Source organism: Coregonus clupeaformis, chromosome 15 (genome assembly GCF_020615455.1).
Source record: "Coregonus clupeaformis isolate EN_2021a chromosome 15, ASM2061545v1, whole genome shotgun sequence".
Lineage (NCBI taxonomy): Eukaryota > Metazoa > Chordata > Actinopteri > Salmoniformes > Salmonidae > Coregonus > Coregonus clupeaformis.
The window spans coordinates 46,423,474-46,441,453 of NC_059206.1; the positions used below are offsets into that span (position 1 = coordinate 46,423,474).

A 17,980-nucleotide genomic window follows, 5' to 3' on the forward strand; every position below is an offset into this window, starting at 1 on the left:
GTTTCGCTTTCTCTACGGTCTCTTTATGTCTAAAAAGCAGTCTGGTCCTATGACTCTCAGGGCAGATATGATATCCTGTATTGCATAATGTTTTCACTAAACGATTTAGCAAGAAAAACGTCAGCCTGGATAAAAATATACATCTGCCAAACCCATATTTTTTTCACATTGCTTTTACAAGAAAGACCTCCCCTAGCAACTCCTCACCACTCCTGTTCCCAACGATTTGCCAAGCTGTATCTTTTTAGTACAGCCTAAATTAACCACACTTTCATATTTTTTTCAGAGGATACACAACCCTGGGTTTATAAACGCAGAAATCGACTCTGCCAAGGGAGGATTATTTTGGGGCACAGTCGATGGTGCGCTGTCTAGCCTTCGGGCTAGAAGGTTGAGGGTTCGAGACCTGCTCCCTGCCTGTTTCATTACATTGGTGTCAGAAGATGGGTTAGCTGACAACGTCACGAAAACGAAGAGCACGCTTCAATGGGGCAGAAAAGTCCGTGAGTTGTGATTCTGGCCAGATAGCTACCAACAGCCACGTGGGGAATTGTAAGTGACTCTTTTCAGCTTGTTCTTGATGCCATGTCTTGTTTTTAGGTGTTTTGACAGATTTTATGTCAATACTAGAATGGCTGAAATTCGCTAGGTAGCTAACCAACAACTGTACGTATGTATTTGAGAGACAACAAGTGCTCATTGTGCAAATGTATTTATGTTTTCAATAAACATTGGAGACGAAAAGTTTACTCGTTGTCAACAATCTAAGCCAACTGTTTTGCCCCATAGTTACGCACGCGTCGGTTTTGTTGCTGAACAACCAACCAGTCTATGGGCAAACCAAACAACTATCCCGACCAGAGACTACTGAGGCTGACTATAATCCAACACCTCACCACAGCATATTTTATGGGAGTTACATCATGTTGGTTTTCCTGCTATGGGCTTCACTGTACCTCTCAAGCCTCCAAGAACAAAATGGTCAAGATGGTAAGTCCAAAACGTTATAATTTTATCAATATTTTTGATTGATACAGGACTTTACAGTATGTGAAGTTGAATTGCATTTTCATCATGCATACTGTAACAGGCTATACCTATGTAGCCCCAGGTGACCTGCTTTCTGGACCTCAGAATGTGAGTGTGGATTATGACCTAAAAGACCAGAGGATATCTGTAACATGGGAAGATGACCCATCTTCCTCCAGAGTACCAGACAAACTGATTTATGATGTGGAGGTTCTCTTAGCAGACAATATGACTGAAGTACACAGTGTGAGTGTTTGTTAAATCAATTACGCACATTACTACTATGGACACTATTCCAAGTTTATTATATAGAAGTAAACAAAGTACGAGTGACTGGTTGTGGGTGTGGATGTCCTCAGGAAGCTGTGGATGTGAGACCAGACCAAGTCGGCAGGAAATATCACTGGAGTTGGACATCTGCTTTATCCCTAGAGTGTACCTCCCACTCAGTCAGGCTCCGCTCCCGATACCAGAACTACACCAGTCAATGGAGCCCCCTACAGACCATCACTGGTTAGTGTTTATATTTAAATTCACACATAGTCACACGCAGGCAAGTATGCACAAACACACACACACATACACACACATATGATGTTGTTCATTCACATTAGTAACCTTATTTATTTCTACAGGGATGGCGTCATCATCACATCCACAGGTTTTCCCAAGGAGCAGAGTGGTTCAAGTCGATAGCAACTTCACTTTCTGCTGTATTCTTGGGCCAGGGCAGACACTTAAATACATGAAATACAACAACATTCTAATGAACACCACCCATATCATTGACCAGAGCTATGCCTTGGTTGTGCACATGCAGTCTCCCTCTCCGCCCAATTGCATCAATGTCTACTGTAATTCACCTCTGTATGGCACCTGTGTTTATGTGGGATGTAAGCATAAACTGCTTCTAAGCTTCCCTCTTACCAATCTAAGCTCATCTAACAGCTAAACAACTCTGTAGTTCCTTGCCATACTGTACAGTTTACGGCATCATTCGAGTGTAATCATCATGGATATGAGATGTGTTCAAACATACAGATCCTATAATTCACTTAATTCACTTCATAATTGAATTACTGTATAGGATTTCTATGTGTTCAAACCTCATTCCCCCCAGACCCCCCTGGTGACAGGAACCTTGTGTGTGAGACCCGGGACCTGGAGTCAGTGGAGTGTCACTGGGACACAGGGAGGGCCACCAATCTGACTAAACAGAGGAAGACCCTTTATCACCTTAATGGAAGGTACAGTACAGTACAATAACAAACAAAGAAAGGAAAAGCCACTCTAGTAGCTCCGATGCAATAATTGATTCACCAACAGTTCGACAGCAAGCTGTCTTTATCAGGCTAGAGTACTACCCAGGCCATGATATTGTTAGTATTATTGAGTAATAATCACTGGAGGTGACATTCTCTGTCCATGTATTTTTCAGAGCTTGTCCAAACGGAACAGTCTCAAACTGCTACCAAACAGTACGAGTGGATCAGGGGGAGAGGAATTGGACATTGACTGCCAGAAACCCGCTCGGCACACTGGAGCTCAGAGACACAGCAGACCTGAAGAAAAGAGGTACAGTAGTGTGATAGAAACCCTCACACACTGCAATATGAATCTATTCCTTACTCTTAGTATATTGATTTACAAGGCCATTGTATGTTGTGGTTCTACCTTCCAGTGCGTTTACTAGCTCCCATGGAAGTGGTGGCTTCAGATGTGAATGCCAGAAATGCCAGTGTTCAGTGGCAGTGGGAAAGACAGCAGTACAATGTACTTTTAATGGTTTGCCAGGTACAGCTGAACCATAGTGGGCACATAGACATGGTAAGTTACAGTAGGACACCTACAGTACAATGGACAATATAATTATTAACTAGGCAGTACTAATGCTAAGCCCATTTACACTCTATTCACAGAGGAAATATTCTGGCATAGGTCTTAGGTCAGTAGTTTTACATGGCCTAGCACCTGCCCAGACATACACAGTGCAGGTGCATTGTGGATTGAAACAGCACTTCTGGAAATGGGGCGACTGGAGCAGAGCTAGCACCTTCAAAACCAAAGAGGACAGTGAGTATCCAATCCATATGCAGCTACATGGACACACCTTTTTTAAATATGGGTAAAAAGAAAGACAGATCAAACACACACACACACAGTATGTGTAAAGATTGCAGTGTGCATTGTATTTGATTACATAAAGTTCACAATTGTTATGATGTCATCATGTGTTTTTTTTGTCCCAGCTCCTGAAGCGTTAGATGTATGGATGCAGATTGAAGGGAACCAAACCATTATACTATGGAAAGTAAGTTTTGAAAATTATGTGCACACTATATAGTATACATTATGTGCTATTGGTCATACTACATTATAAACTGGGTGGTTCAAGCCCTGAATGCTGATTGGCTGACAGCCGTGGTATGTCAGACTGTATACCACGGGTATGACAAAAGATTTATTTTTACGTTTGTAACCAGTTTATAATAGCAAAAAGGCACCTCAGGGGTTTGTGGTACAGTTGAAGTCGGAAGTTTACATACACTTAGGTTGGAGTCCAACCACTCCACAAATTTCTTGTTAACGAACTATAGTTTTGGAAAGTCGGTTAGGACATCTACTTTGTGCATGACACAAGTAATTTTTCCAACAATTGTTTATTGACAGATTATTTCACTTATAATTCACTGGATCACAATTCCAGTGGGTCAGAAGTTTACATACACTAAGTTGACTGTGCCTTTAAACAGCTTGGGAAATTCCAGAAAATGATGTGATGGCTTTAGAAGCTTCTGATAGGCTAATTGACATCATTTGACTCAATTGGAGGTGTACCTGTGGATGTATTTCAAGGCCTACCTTCAAACTCAGTGCCTCTTTGCTTGACATCATGGGAAAATCTAAAGAAATCAGCCAAGACCTCGGAAAATAAATTGTAGACCTCCACAAGTCTGGTTCATCCTTGGGAGCAATTTCCAAACGCCTGAAGGTACCACGTTCATCTGTACAAACAATAGTATGCAAGTATAAACACCATGGGACCACGCAGCCGTCATAACACTCAGGAAGGAGACATGTTCTGTCTCCTAGAGATTAATGTACTTCGGTGCGAAAAGTGCTGTGGGGGTGCTTTACTGCAGGAGGGACTGGTGCACTTCACAAAATAGATGGCATCATGAGGAAGGAAAATGATGTGGATATATTGAGGCAACATCTCAAGACATCAGTCAAGAAGTTAAAGCTTGGTTGCAAATGGGTCTTCCAAATGGACAATGACCCCAAGCATACTTCCAAAGTTGTGGCAAAATGGCTTAAGGACAACAAAGTCAAGGTATTGGAGTGGTCATCACAAAGCCTTGACTTCAATCCTATAGAAAGTTTGTGGGCAGAACTGAAAAAGCGTGTGCCAGCAAGGAGGCATACAAACCTGACTCAGTTACACCAGCTCTGTGAGGAGGAATGGGCCAAAATTCACCCAACTTATTGTGGGAAGCTTGTGGAAGGCTACCTGAAATGTTTGACCCAAGTTAAACAATTTAAAGGCAATGCTAGCAAATACTAACTGAGTGTATGTAAACTTCTGACCCACTGGGAATGCGATGAAAGAAATAAAAGCTGAAATAAATCATTCTCTCTACTATTATTCTGACATTTCACATTCTTAAAATAAAGTGGTGATCCTAACTGACCTAAGACAGGGAATTTTAACTAGGATTAAATGTCAGGAATTGTGAAAAACAGAGTTTAAATGTATTTGTCTAAGGTGTATGTAAACTTCTGACTTCAACTGTATATGGCCAATATACCACGGCTAAGGGCTGTATCCAGGCACTCCGCTTTGCGTCGTGCGTAAGAACAGCCCTTAGCCGTGGTATATTGGCCATATACCACATCCCCTCTGGCCTCATTGCTTGAGTATAGCACATTAGGAGACTGGGCTGATAATCAAGACATGAATTAGACATGAATTATATCAAATTGATTATGATATTCATCCCTTCCTCTTTAGCCCCTTACAGTGAACCAGAGTCATGGGCAGATCAAGGACTCTGAGGTGACCTGGGGAAGGCAGAAGACAATTGTCCATCCACCTCAGAATTACTTTCTCCTCAGTGATCGATCCACCAATGAGGGGCATAGGGTCACAGTTACAGCCAGAAACTCTGCTGGCAGCTCCCCTCCCTCGATCATCATTATTCCCAGGCTTCCTCACAGAATTAAAAGCTCCATGAAAATTGTTGGCAGTGATGGTGGGTTTGACCTATCCTGGTCCGCTAGCCCCAATGCTAGCTGTGGCTACGTGGTGGACTGGTGTCCCACACATAGTAAATGCAGAGTGGGTTGGGTGAAGGTACCAACTGGTATAACCAAGGCCAGAATCCAATCAGGTAAGAAGGCAAGTCTTTGATGAACCTTAGAAAGGGGATAGTGTGTTGAAATCAGACCTGGGTTCAAACACGTGTGTATTAGATTGTTTGTTATTTAAATACTTATTTCCTGTTTATTTTAGTATTTTCAAATAATGTCTCCCGAATCAACTACTTCTATTGGAAGTATTTGAAAGTACACTGCTCAAAAAAATAAAGGGAACACTAAAATAACACATCCTAGATCTGAATGAATGAAATAATCTTATTAAATACTTTTTTCTTTATATAGTTGAATGTGCTGACAACAAAATCACACAAAAATGATCAATGGAAATCAAATTTATCAACCCATGGAGGTCTGGATTTGGAGTCACCCTCAAAATTAAAGTGGAAAACCACACTACAGGCTGATCCAACTTTGATGTAATGTCCTTAAAACAAGTCAAAATGAGGCTCAGTAGTGTGTGTGGCCTCCACATGCCTGTATGACCTCCCTACAACGCCTGGGCATGCTCCTGATGAGGTGGTGGATGGTCTCCTGAGGGATCTCCTCCCAGACCTGGACTAAAGCATCCGCCAACTCCTGGACAGTCTGTGTTGCAACGTGGCGTTGGTGGATGGAGCGAGACATGATGTCCCAGATGTGCTCAATTGGATTCAGGTCTGGGGAACGGGCGGGCCAGTCCATAGCATCAATGCCTTCCTCTTGCAGGAACTGCTGACACACTCCAGCCACATGAGGTCTAGCATTGTCTTGCATTAGGAGGAACCCAGGGCCAACCGCACCAGCATATGGTCTCACAAGGGGTCTGAGGATCTCATCTCGGTACCTAATGGCAGTCAGGCTACCTCTGGCGAGCACATGGAGGGCTGTGCGGCCCCCCCCAAAGAAATGTCACCCCACACCATGACTGACCCACCGCCAAACCGGTCATGCTGGAGGATGTTGCAGGCAGCAGAACGTTCTCCATGGCGTCTCCAGACTCTGTCACGTCTGTCACGTACTCAGTGTGAACCTGCTTTCATCTGTGAAGAGCACAGGGCGCCAGTGGCGAATTTGCCCATCTTGGTGTTCTCTGGCAAATGCCAAACGTCCTGCACGGTGTTGGGCTGTAAGCACAACCCCCACCTGTGGACGTCGGGCCCTCATACCACCCTCATGGAGTCTGTTTCTGACCGTTTGAGCAGACACATGCACATTTGTGGCCTGCTGGAGGTCATTTTGCAGGGCTCTGGCAGTGCTCCTCCTGCTCCTCCTTGCACAAAGGCGGAGGTAGCAGTCCTGCTGCTGGGTTGTTGCCCTCCTACGGCCTCCTCCACGTCTCCTGATGTACTGGCCTGTCTCCTGGTAGCGCCTCCATGCTCTGGACACTACGCTGACAGACACAGCAAACCTTCTTGCCACAGCTCACATTGATGTGCCATCCTGGATGAGCTGCACTACCTGAGCCACTTGTGTGGGTTGTAGACTCCGTCTCATGCTACCACTAGAGTGAAAGCACCGCCAGCATTCAAAAGTGACCAAAACATCAGCCAGGAAGCATAGGAACTGAGAAGTGGTCTGTGGTCACCACCTGCAAAACCAGTCCTTTATTGGGGGTGTCTTGCTAATTGCCTATAATTTCCACCTGTTGTCTATTCCATTTACACAACAGCATGTGAAATGTATTGTCAATCAGTGTTGCTTCCTAAGTGGACAGTTTGATTTCACAGAAGTGTGATTGACTTGGAGTTACATTGTGTTGTTTAAGTGTTCCCTTTATTTATGTATTTTTCAAGTACTTATTTTATATACTATTTTTTAATACCTGGGTTAAATGCATGGGAGTGTTTTTGAGTCAGTGTATTTGGGTATTTCCAGATACATTGCAATATTCAACTACTTGTCTTTTCAAATAAAAAAAATATCTGAATACTTACTTTGAAATGTATGTGAAAGTAATTGAGATATTTGAAATAGTATTTGAACCCAGGTCAGGGTGAAATTGCTCAAACACCATGTCACAAGGTAAATGCTTTTTATTCATTATTGTAATACCTTTGGAGTTCGGTTCGTGAAAAATATGTAAACCTTCATGCCCTTGTCCCGGTTTCTCCACCCAGCTAGCTTTGAAGAGGGGGTGAGGTACACACTCTCCATCTATGCCTGTACTCCAGGGGCCCCAGAGCTAAGGGAGAGAAGGGAGGGCTATGTAAAAGAGTGCCGTAAGGATCCACTTTTCTGACTTAATTATTAAATCCAGAATTCTTTATTTACTTTCCTCTTGCTATAGTATTTGACCATCCATCTCTATCTTTGCTCCATAGTTCCAAAAGGACCGATTCAGAGGTTGGCTGTAGAACAGTACGGTTCGGACACGGTTTTGATCTCCTGGACTGGTATTCCCCCAGAGAATCAGACGGCGTTCATTCATGGTTACATCATATACTACTTTGATACTTCCCATCCTTCCAGCATGAAAGCTTTCAATGTCACTACAGGTATGAAACACATGTCCAGAGAGGATTTACAGTATTCAGTGACAAATTGATTCAGTTTAATAATATCTTGCTGCTTTCTTTTTTCCCCCTTATTTTCTTATTTTTTGATAATTGTCTGCTATGATGGCCAGATGAGCCTGAGGCCAAGAACCTGACAGGCCTACCTATCAGCACCTACAGATTCACAGTGAAGGCCCTCACATCAGTAGGGGAGGGCGGAGAGTCTTCACCTGTCTTCCTCCAGATGACCCTGCAGAGTATGTCCTGACCTATTCAGTTGTGTATTTGTATTGCTGCTGCTTTGTAAAAAGCTGTAACTTTCTGACTCCATTCCACAGCTGATCAGTTGATCACAGTGATTATCATTTCCCTGGGTTCAGCTGCCTGTCTCCTCACTCTGGTCACCATCTTATGCTACAGAAACTGGAAATGGTAGGAACATATTTACTGTCAAGTCAATCAATCAATCCAATTTATTTTATAAAGTGGGTCGTTCCATGTCATTTCAGCAAGCCAAGACACCCACCATCTCAGATTGTTCTGAAATCGTTTCTGTAGTTAGAAACAGCTAAGATTTGCATTTCTGCAACATTATTTTGTTCAAATATAATTAGATCTCTAATTGTTTGCACCCAAATTGGCCATTTTAATTTATAGGATTCATATAATATTCAATAAATATAGTACCTTACATCTGATTTGGACCAAACTTTTTTCTAACAATGAATAAGACATGAGGAATCCAAATAAATGGTCAAAAGCCACCTATGGACACTCCACACCACACCCCACACCAATCCCAACCCAACAACGAGTATACAGTATCAGTACTCTGTCTGACTAGTAGTATGGAGCTGCGGCTCGGAGTATTGTTTCTTCATCCTATGTAATGTATTCTCAGTGAATTTGGTAATGTTTTTAAATGTTTTGCTGTTCAGAGAAATGAGTCATTGAAGTTGTTAGGTTTCTGTCCCTTCCTATATTCTGATATTACCCGGTTCTGACTAGTAGATGGTGCTATTCCTACATATCAGGATGTAGGATGGGACCAGAGCATATGAGCGGAGTGGAGTGGAGCGGAGCGGTGAGAATCTCAGCTCCTCGCTCACGGAGCTGTTCACCCCTCCGCTCCCCACGCTCAAAGCCACATCAGGCCAGTCCGCTCATTATCGCTCAGCGCTCAACGCAGTTTGCATCGCGCTCCACTCAAATCGCCCCCCGCTCACTCCAAAAAATGAAAATAATCTGCATGTATTTCACTTTTAGCTTAAACCACAGCCTTACTTTATCTCCCCGAGTTTGTTGCATACAGACTCATCTCGGATTATCCATTCTGTCTTGAAACGGGGATCTAACACTGATGCTAAAATGAGATGTTTATCAGTATAGTATATTCCATAGCGTATTGACACGTTGTTTGCCAATGTTTCTGCAAAAGCAGCGATGCCCATTGGAAGTGCTGCGTGAGTGTCATCGGTGAGCAGGGATTTGATTTCTGTGACATCAGGGAGGATCATCCCCAGGTTCCCCAGCTCCTTCTGCATTTTGTCTGTGTGGTCTGCCAGTGGTGTCAGCACACTGACAAGGTGCGTCAGCTGCCATACTTGATTCAGGGTGATGTTAGCAACATTAGACTTGAGTTTGTTTTGCCATAACGGGTATTTTTGGAACAACCGGATGAACGACTGTATCATCCCCAGCTGGCTGCACCATCGAGTGGCGCAGGCATTTGTGGGGCGGACACCTAATTGGTCGGTTTCCTCTGTGTTCAGGGTGCTCTTGCGTACACTTTTCACCAGGTGCCCGACATTCACTAACAGCCTGTTCATGTTGTCGTGCTCGTTAACGGCGTCTTTGATCGCCAGCTGAAGCATGTGAATGGGGCATCTCAGATGTAAATTTGACACAGTAAAGTACTGATTTATCATAGTTTCTACATTAGTGGTTATCACTTCCACATGGACTTGCGAGGGCGCAGGTGGTCCCTCATCCTCCTCTTCATGTTCTGCGCTGCTGCTGGCATCCGCGGTCACTTCACCCTCCGCCTCCTCTTCAGTGCCAGGGAGGAGGTTAAACGCCTTGATCATGTTGCTGGCACTGTCAGTGACGACCCGAATCACACGTCGTTGCACGTTCCAATATTTCAGTACACTTTCATACTTTTGGTAAATACGATCTGCGGTATGGTGCCCCTGTATGTGCTCACAGCCCAACAAAACCGTGTGCCCCCGGAACGTCCCATCAATGAAACTGGCCACGATGCCAAGGAAGCTGTGCCCTCTTCTACTGGTCCAAATGTCCGCTGACAGAACGAGCCCATCACCATTTTGCAGTAGGTCTTGCAGTTTGGCTTCCATCTCTTCCAGGGCATGTGGCATGAGCGTGTCCCGTACGGTGTTGTAGCATACCCCATTGGGGTGGGATTGGCGTGGGGTGTCTGTAGGTGACTTTTGACCATTCCTTTGGATTCCTCATGTAGATCTCATTGTTAGAAAAAAGTTTGGTCCAAATATGATGTTAGGTACTATATTGAATTAATATTATATGAATCCTATAAATTAAAATGGCCAATTTGGATGCAATCAATTAGCAAAATTTCTCAGAGATCAAATTATATTTTAACTAAATAATGTTGCAGGATTATAAGAGTACATGGCCATTTAGGTAAGATTGATCTTCAAGATGTTCATAGATGACCAGAAGGGTAGCTGCTTGCCCGGAGAGTAGAGCAGTTCAGTACAGCCTGGTCTCACAGCAGTCTAATCTTGAAGTGACAAAAGCATGGATTTGCTTTTCTGCATCATTTTTGGACCAAACGTTTCTGATTTTTGCAATGTTACGAAGATGGAAAAAAGCTGCTCTTGAAAAAATTTTTTTAATATGTTTGTCATGTCATAAAATGCTGTTACAAAGACAGTGCCCACCCCACTCCATTGGTTGCTATTTTTTCCAGGACCTGTCCATATCGCTGTTTTATCAACCATTTATTTTCTTAATGTCAACAGTGTGAAAGAGAACCTGTATCCTAAAATTCCAAAGCCAGTGTGGAAGGAGGAATGGTTGACACCACTGGTAGGTCCTCAGTCCCACTCCATCTTATTTTTGCATATAAGCACCCTAGACTAGAATGCAGTACTTGCTGCAGGTACAGTATATCCTGATGTTAGTGTTTTTCTTGTTTTCCGGAAGGACCATGGCCGCCAAATTCTCTATGTGGATCCATGTCAACCTAGTGAGATTGATATAGTGGGTAACCGAGAGCAGTCTGGAGAAGCTGTACCAGATAACAATGCTGGAAACCAGGAGAAGGGTGCCTTAACCAACTCAAACTCAGATGTCCCAGCTCTGCATGGATACTGCAACCAGCTCCTGAGCAAGACCACTCCAGGATACTCCACCCTCTCCTCTCCTCACTCAATGGGGTCGCCATCCTCTCAACTCTCAGGCACAGCAATCCAGAACCTCTCATACAACCTAGAAGTACAGGCTGGTTTAGATATGGGACAGTCTGTGGGACATGAGCCGGATATGAACTCTCCCTCCTGTCCTGACCCTGAACTACACATTGACATGTCTTATGTGCCCTGGACTCCTGGGGTTACAAGTCCCAGTGTCACATAGAAGCAGGCTCTCCAGGGGTAGAGCTTCTGGGCAGCCCCATTTCCATCAGCTCCACTTACTTCTTGCTATCCGATTCATGAATTCAGAACATACAGTCAATGCATATTTCTGTTCCAGCCCAGCACTAACACACCTGAGTAGACCAATTATATTTTGATTGGGCTATGATTGCACTGCTCCCTGAAATAAAAGTGGCTTATCAAACAGAAAGAATGAACTGCTGTAATTGTATTTATTTAAATGCACTTCTCTCTGCTGACTTGATATGTTGCTTTATGTGAAATATTTAGATGACAGTGAAAATATGTTTTGATAGATACAGCATGAGCAAATGCGTAAGCCTCCAGCAGGGGTCTCTCGAGATCAGGGAATGTTCTCCTGCCCACTTCTAATGGTTCACTCCTGCAGCATGTTTTGTAGTTGTCATGGTAACATTTTACTAGTTCCGTCAACAAAATCGCCGAGAGACTCCTCGTCAAGGTCCATGTGAAACAGTTGGGAAACTTGACGGAATGCAGGACAAATAGAAGTATCTGGCTGGAAGAAGCTTGTTTTGTATCCAAATATGTTGGCCAGTCAGACTAGAAATAAGCCGCAATGTCGCGAGTTTACGGGACCAACACCTCATTCAGTGGCTGTGGTAAGTTCAGTACAAACGCTAGTTAACGTTAGTATCCTAGCTAGTAAGAAACCTACCGTAAACTAGTTAGCTAGCTAGCTAACGTTAATAAGCTTAGCTACATGTTGTACAAAGCTAAACAAATTTATTTTTTTGTAAAATTAGAGAGTAAGCATATCTAGCAATTATTTTTTAAAATGTTTTTTTCCTGACCCCAATTGAACTGGGTTGGAAAACTAGCCCCTAGTTGTACTGTAGCCAGAGAGATTCCTGTCTGACAGTTCTGTACAATGTTTTAGTTAAAGCAAATAACTAGGGCCTGGTGTTTTCCTTGGCCAGGTCACTTGGTCAGGAGAAACTGCTGCCCCTCATAAACATAATTACTAAACCTTCACCAACATTTTCCAGAGGGCGAGGTTCCCATCATCCAGGCCTCCAGACTACCTCATCCTGGAGAGAAGGAAACAGGAGGAGGCCCGGGACAAGGTGTTGGAGTTCACCAAGTACCAGAACACCTGTGACCTTAAGACGCGCTGGGAGAAGAACTCTGACCAGCGCATTGTGTTGGGAACCATTGAGAGACGGGTCAAAGATGCCATGGGGCAGTATCAGATGAGCATTGATGAGAGGAGGGAGAGGTCTGTGACAAATCTTTTGGTTGAGTTCCCATAACAGCTGATCATTTTTTTTTATAGAGGTATTTCAATTGCTCCATGTCTGTCTATCACCCCTGTCTCCCTTAGACTGCACGATATGTTGGAGGCAGAGGAGAAGGAACTCCTGAGAGAAATGGAGACCAAGAAGGAGACAGTGCTGGAGAAACAAGCCAAGATGCGAGAGAGAGCCAAGTTACTGCGAGAGAGGAGGGAGAGTGAAAGGCTAAGTGTGGTTGAAGACAAGCTTGAACAGCTATTCAGGTAGAGAAAACACCTAAAGGGAGTTTCTACTAGACAATGTTGCAGCTTTCTTTTCTATATGTGTGTTCAAACCTCTATACAAATAGATTTTTAAATGGAACAATTTCAGAGAGCAGAGTGAGGAGCTCCGGGCTGAACAGACTCGACGCAGGCAGGACGAAATTTGCACTGAGCGGGCTGCGCAGCTACGTACACGGCTGGTGGCGCAGCGGCAGAAAGAGGAGGAGGAGCAGCTCTTTGCTCAGCTGTGGGAGAGCGACCGGCGAGCCAAGGAGGAGCGGGAGGGCCAGGAGGCACAGAGGCAACGCGAGAGTAACCTGCAGCAGCTGGCCTACCTGCGTGTTCAGATGGAGGCTGCAGAGCAGCAGAGAGAACAGGCCAAGCAGCTCAAAGAGGAGGAGGCCCAGCTACTGGTAGGCTAATTCAGCCTATAGCTGAGATGTTTCTCTCTGTGTCTAAGTGGGTTTCTGCTTTGTGATCACTAATTGAGCCCTCTGTCTTTCCTCTGTGTGTCCCCCAGAGGGAGCAGAGAGAGATGCTGCGTCTGGTGGAGCAGAGAGAGCGCCGTCAGAAGCTCCAAGGTCAGGAGAGCCGACGCAGGCTGCTGGACCACTCTCTGAGGCTGAAGATGAAGCGCCAGGCCAGGGAGCAGCAGGATGAGCTGGCGCTGGACATGAGCATCCTGGAGCAGCTGCTGACGGAGGAGAGAGATGAGAAACAGGGCAAGGTCACGAGGAAGGTGGGAAAGTGGAGTCATATTAGCATGTTAAATTACCACATTGTCACTCTGTTTGGCACACAAAAATACATCTTATGAAATGTAAAGAGGCAGAGGAGAACTGACTGAGTGTGTGTGTGTGTGTTTCACAGCTTGAGCTGCGAGAGGAGCAGAGTAGGTACCAGCAGTACCTGGGCGATCAGCTTGAGGAGCAGAAGAGACAGGAGGTGGAGACAGAGCAGCTGATCGAGGCGGAGCTAAAGCAGACCTGGACCCGGAGGGCAGAGCAGTGTCACAAAGAGAAACAGGCCAGGGATAGGCTGATGAAGGATGTGATGGACACACGCCGCCTGCAGATCCAGGAGAAATGTAAGAAAGCGGAGGAGAGGGAAGCATATCTGTCACTTGGGCATGAGATACTGTTATGGGATGTGGTGTCATGGTGTGTGTGCTTGTGTATTTGTGCTTCTTCTTTAGTGGATTTTAACAAGCAGAAACAGGCTCAGCTGGCTGAGGAGAGAGATGAGCTAAACAAAACCATACAGGAGAACAAACTGCTGGATGAGGAAGAGAAAACTCGGTATGCATAGTCTGATCAAATATTCTGACATGCGTCCTCTCACAGAAATACACATTCTGTGAGAGGAATTGTACCTTATTTCACACACAGCAGAAGTCTTCACAATTAATAAATATCTCTGCTTTCCTCTCCCAGTGTGAGACAGGGCTGTCAGGAGTTCCAGGCAGACCTGCTGGCCCAGATGATGTACCAGCAGCAGTTGCGTGATGAGGGGAGGTCTCAGACAGAGCAGGAGCACCAGCAGGGCCTTGTCTACCAGGAGCAGTACAACAGGAAGATGCAGGAGATCCTCTCCAGGCCTACCTCACACACCAGGGCTGTCCACCCCTTCAGGAGAACCTCTTCCACTAACCCTCAGGGACAGTTTAGCTTGGAGTAACCTAGCATGTGAAGTAAAGCAAATGCATTTATGGCCTGGCTCGGCAGGGAACACGTACTTTCATAATTCAACCAACGTACACAAACACTTATCTCTAACAATCATACACACTAATCTCTAACAATCATACACCCACACGAACACATGCCTAACCCTGTTTTACCTCACAAACACACATCTCCGACCAGTGCTCTATGTGTAATCCTCTTAAGACAAATCGAAAATTAGCTGTCCAAGTTTCTCAGAAAATGGCTAATGGATATTAAATGCAAATAAAAAAAGTTTAATCATAATGCTGAGTTCAGGACATGTTTCTATTTTGCTCCTTGGCAGAGTGCTATATTGCATAAATTGATGGAGGATTTTCCCAGGAATATAGCTGTTCATATTTTGTTCAGTAGGTAGCGCTGTGAATTCATTTTTTTCAGTTCAATTTGAGGAACTCTTTTTGAGCACATTGTTGGTATATTAAATTGACCTATTTAAGGATAAGTCAATTTGCAATTGCATAATATTACTGTGGAGGCAGAGGCCTGCCTGCATACACATGAAGAAAGCAGTGTCTGTCTGGATTGCATTTCACTGGAATGTAATCTCACGTGATGGCAAGCATAACATTGTTGGGTAATACAGGGATAAAGTCTGTGAAATACATTGTGTGTCATGAGCTTAAGTTGCTTTCTCTGGATATAGTTACAAGTGAAGGCAGAGAAAGGTACAAGAAAAACTATTGTAGAATGTGAAAGTGTGTGTGACATTTAAGATAATGCATCATGTGCTATATAAATCTGCCAAGCAAAAATCAGATGTGCCTGTAATTAGCATGTTAAATAAGGCATGAGGTAGTGGTGCCAGAAATAAGAATTGGACTAAAAGCTTATTGTATCACCCAACTCGACTAACTGGAGTTTTTTTTTGTTTGTGCCATACTGCCATTAAGTCTATTATGCTTAGCCTCATCACATGGAACATACCTTTTATGATAGCCCATGATGCATAACAGTAGGCAGTTGAGCAGATGATAGGACTTCAGTGGTTAGTCTGACTGAATTACCAGAACAGGCTGTTAGCGGCATGTCAAAGCATTGTGTTCTATTATCTCAGTGTCATTTCCCAAAGCAACCCATGGTGTTAGCCCCAACATTAGGACCACCTGCTGTTGCTGTGGAATGAGCATACACAACTCTCCAAATGGATTTCTGTGGAAAATATTTCACAAGCACTGAGTAATGTCTATCCTCTTTGTAACTGACTGTTTTAGGCCTATTTCATAATAACACAAACCCTTTTCCTTACAAACCCTTTTCCTTATCAGTACTAGTTATTAATTCTACTGTAGTTCAATGTGAACTTCAGTAGAATGTATACAGTACAAATTGTAGAATGTTGAAAAATAATTGTGTATTCTTGTACAAGGCATGGATTGACATTTGTAAACCACATTAGCAAATAACACATTACTAGTCATTTTCCTTGTGACCTGTTCCATCTGTGATCTCTGTTCTCTTTAATAATTTTAATGGGTGGAATGTATTTTGACTGTGCCTGCCTACCTTTCAGATTCCATATAGCAGCCTGGTAGGTGAAGTCAATCAACATCCCATACCGGCAGAAGGAGTGGTTTGGGAGTGGAGTCATGGCCTGATATTGGAATGGTGTTTTTTTGTTCTGTCTTCTGCTCAGGCTGTCTTGAAATAGCCTACTGACAATGATGTCTTGATAACAGTATGATCTGGAACATGGAATAATCACAGCTACCTCTGAATAGAGTAGCAGAATATTCTACTACATACTGTATCTAAGGACTATAACACCATAATGAAAAGGCAAGTGAAGGAACATAACACCATAATGAAGAGACAAGAGGGGAAGATTGACTATGTACTTTACTGCAAGGTAACATACTAGTGCTCTAGACCTACAGTGCATGTTGTATTTTGTGATATTGTTGATCATAGTGGGACTAAATGCGGAACAGGATGTATAAATGATGCTGTCTTTTATAAAGTCTAAATTCCCCAAATATTGTAACCTTGCAGCTGTCATGGACATAAAACTTCAAATTCAAGTACGACATTTTTATATGCTTCAGGTACCAGCCTAGTTCCTGTCACAGATTGTACTACTACAATCAAAGATAACACTCTGACTTGTTAATGCTTGCCTTGAACTAGGCTACTAGGTCCACTGAGTTCAGGAAATCATAGTAATTAATTCTCCATACCTTTGCTATTCAGAAAGATTTTGTGGGGGGAGCAAAAAGTTGCATTAATTTCATTACACATAGGCCTATATTAGAAGTCTTAAATTTAACATTATGACCTAAACCTATAATGGGATCAACCCCCCCACAGTCCACCATGGTAACCCAACTGTTTATGGTCGTTCTAATTTAGAGGGTGGAATCAATTGTAGTGCCCTGATGAGCCAGATGGGGTCTCGTGCCGTACAGTCTGAGCCATTGCCAGTCCATGGGATACGACGGCGAGGAACTAAACGGAAGCTATTGTTAAACTATTTCTAGTGTATGTATTTGCATTTATAACCCACTGGGGCTGGCTACCCATATCCAGTCGTCATTCGTTGGCGTTTTTAATTTTTGAGTAATATAAGGTGGATCAAGCAAAACTGAGTTGTTCTGCAACTCATCCACGGGAAGACACCTGCCGTCCGTGACCAGGAAAGGGTCGGAAGTGGCTAACATATTTAACTCAACTCTGGACGACGACACTCGGGAATATGACGACAAATTAAACTTCTAATTAGATGAAAAACACTTTATGGGACTATCAACAATTATGAGATATTGTCATTTATAAAACGGCGCAGTTACTTTTCAGGTTTCGTTGATAGTGTTGGAGAGAGTGCGCTTGTTGTTGGACCATGTCCGTGAACGAGTTATATTCAAAGGTGAGTGTTTTGTACAGTAATTTATTTTGTGTATATACACTTCTTTCTCCTATCCAGGTCAATTTCTTGTTGCATAATTCCTTTGGCAACCTTTTGGGCCGCCACATCTATAAAGGATTTAATTGTAGAATTCGCCATTGTAGCCAGTTTCCTGCTGGGATGTCATGTATTTCAATGCAGGTGTAATGACAAGTGTTCAGGAAGAAATCGTGACTCGAGCGCCAGCCATCCCAGTTCTGCTTGTCATTGCAGCTTGTTTGATAGGTGCACGAACAAGTTTAGTTTCGGTCTGGTATCGGTGTAAGGTTGTATCCTACTGTTTTGTCTTCTAGCCTTGTGGGTTACTGCTGGAC

The 17,980-nt window shown here is 43.6% G+C and overlaps 3 protein-coding genes across 5 annotated transcripts in view; all 3 read left to right on the plus strand.

Moving 5' to 3' along the window:
• Positions 1 to 101: 101 nt before the first annotated feature.
• On the plus strand, positions 102 to 11,721 carry LOC121582190 (leukemia inhibitory factor receptor). Of its 2 annotated transcripts, none has more exons than XM_041897828.2 (17): positions 102 to 552; positions 790 to 990; positions 1,091 to 1,275; positions 1,389 to 1,542; positions 1,665 to 1,922; positions 2,150 to 2,276; positions 2,468 to 2,604; positions 2,711 to 2,856; positions 2,949 to 3,102; positions 3,279 to 3,340; positions 5,042 to 5,420; positions 7,506 to 7,607; positions 7,710 to 7,883; positions 8,015 to 8,140; positions 8,222 to 8,315; positions 10,889 to 10,955; positions 11,073 to 11,721. In XM_041897828.2, exons 2-17 carry the CDS (start codon positions 924 to 926, stop codon positions 11,502 to 11,504), a joined length of 2,664 nt encoding a protein of 887 aa, XP_041753762.1. In that variant the 5' UTR covers positions 102 to 552; positions 790 to 923; the 3' UTR covers positions 11,505 to 11,721. The 2 variants fall into 2 exon arrangements, with proteins under 2 accessions (XP_041753762.1, XP_041753764.1); XM_041897830.2 differs by having other exon boundaries at positions 104 to 552; positions 1,106 to 1,275.
• A 76-nt stretch (positions 11,722 to 11,797) lies between these two features.
• Positions 11,798 to 15,010, plus strand: cfap53 (cilia and flagella associated protein 53). Its single transcript, XM_041897836.2, has 8 exons — positions 11,798 to 12,144; positions 12,532 to 12,761; positions 12,867 to 13,040; positions 13,150 to 13,453; positions 13,561 to 13,779; positions 13,911 to 14,127; positions 14,236 to 14,338; positions 14,474 to 15,010. The coding sequence occupies exons 1-8, from the start codon at positions 12,070 to 12,072 to the stop codon at positions 14,715 to 14,717; spliced, it is 1,566 nt and encodes a 521-aa protein (XP_041753770.2). The 5' UTR covers positions 11,798 to 12,069; the 3' UTR covers positions 14,718 to 15,010.
• A 2,182-nt stretch (positions 15,011 to 17,192) lies between these two features.
• myo5b (myosin VB) overlaps positions 17,193 to 17,980 on the plus strand; it is a 90,574-nt gene continuing 89,786 nt past the window's right edge. For both annotated transcript variants that reach the window (XM_041897826.2, XM_041897825.2), the window contains exon 1: positions 17,193 to 17,627. In XM_041897826.2, coding sequence (XP_041753760.2) covers positions 17,601 to 17,627 — 27 coding nt within the window. In that variant the 5' untranslated portion in view covers positions 17,193 to 17,600. The remainder of the gene's footprint in view (positions 17,628 to 17,980) is intronic.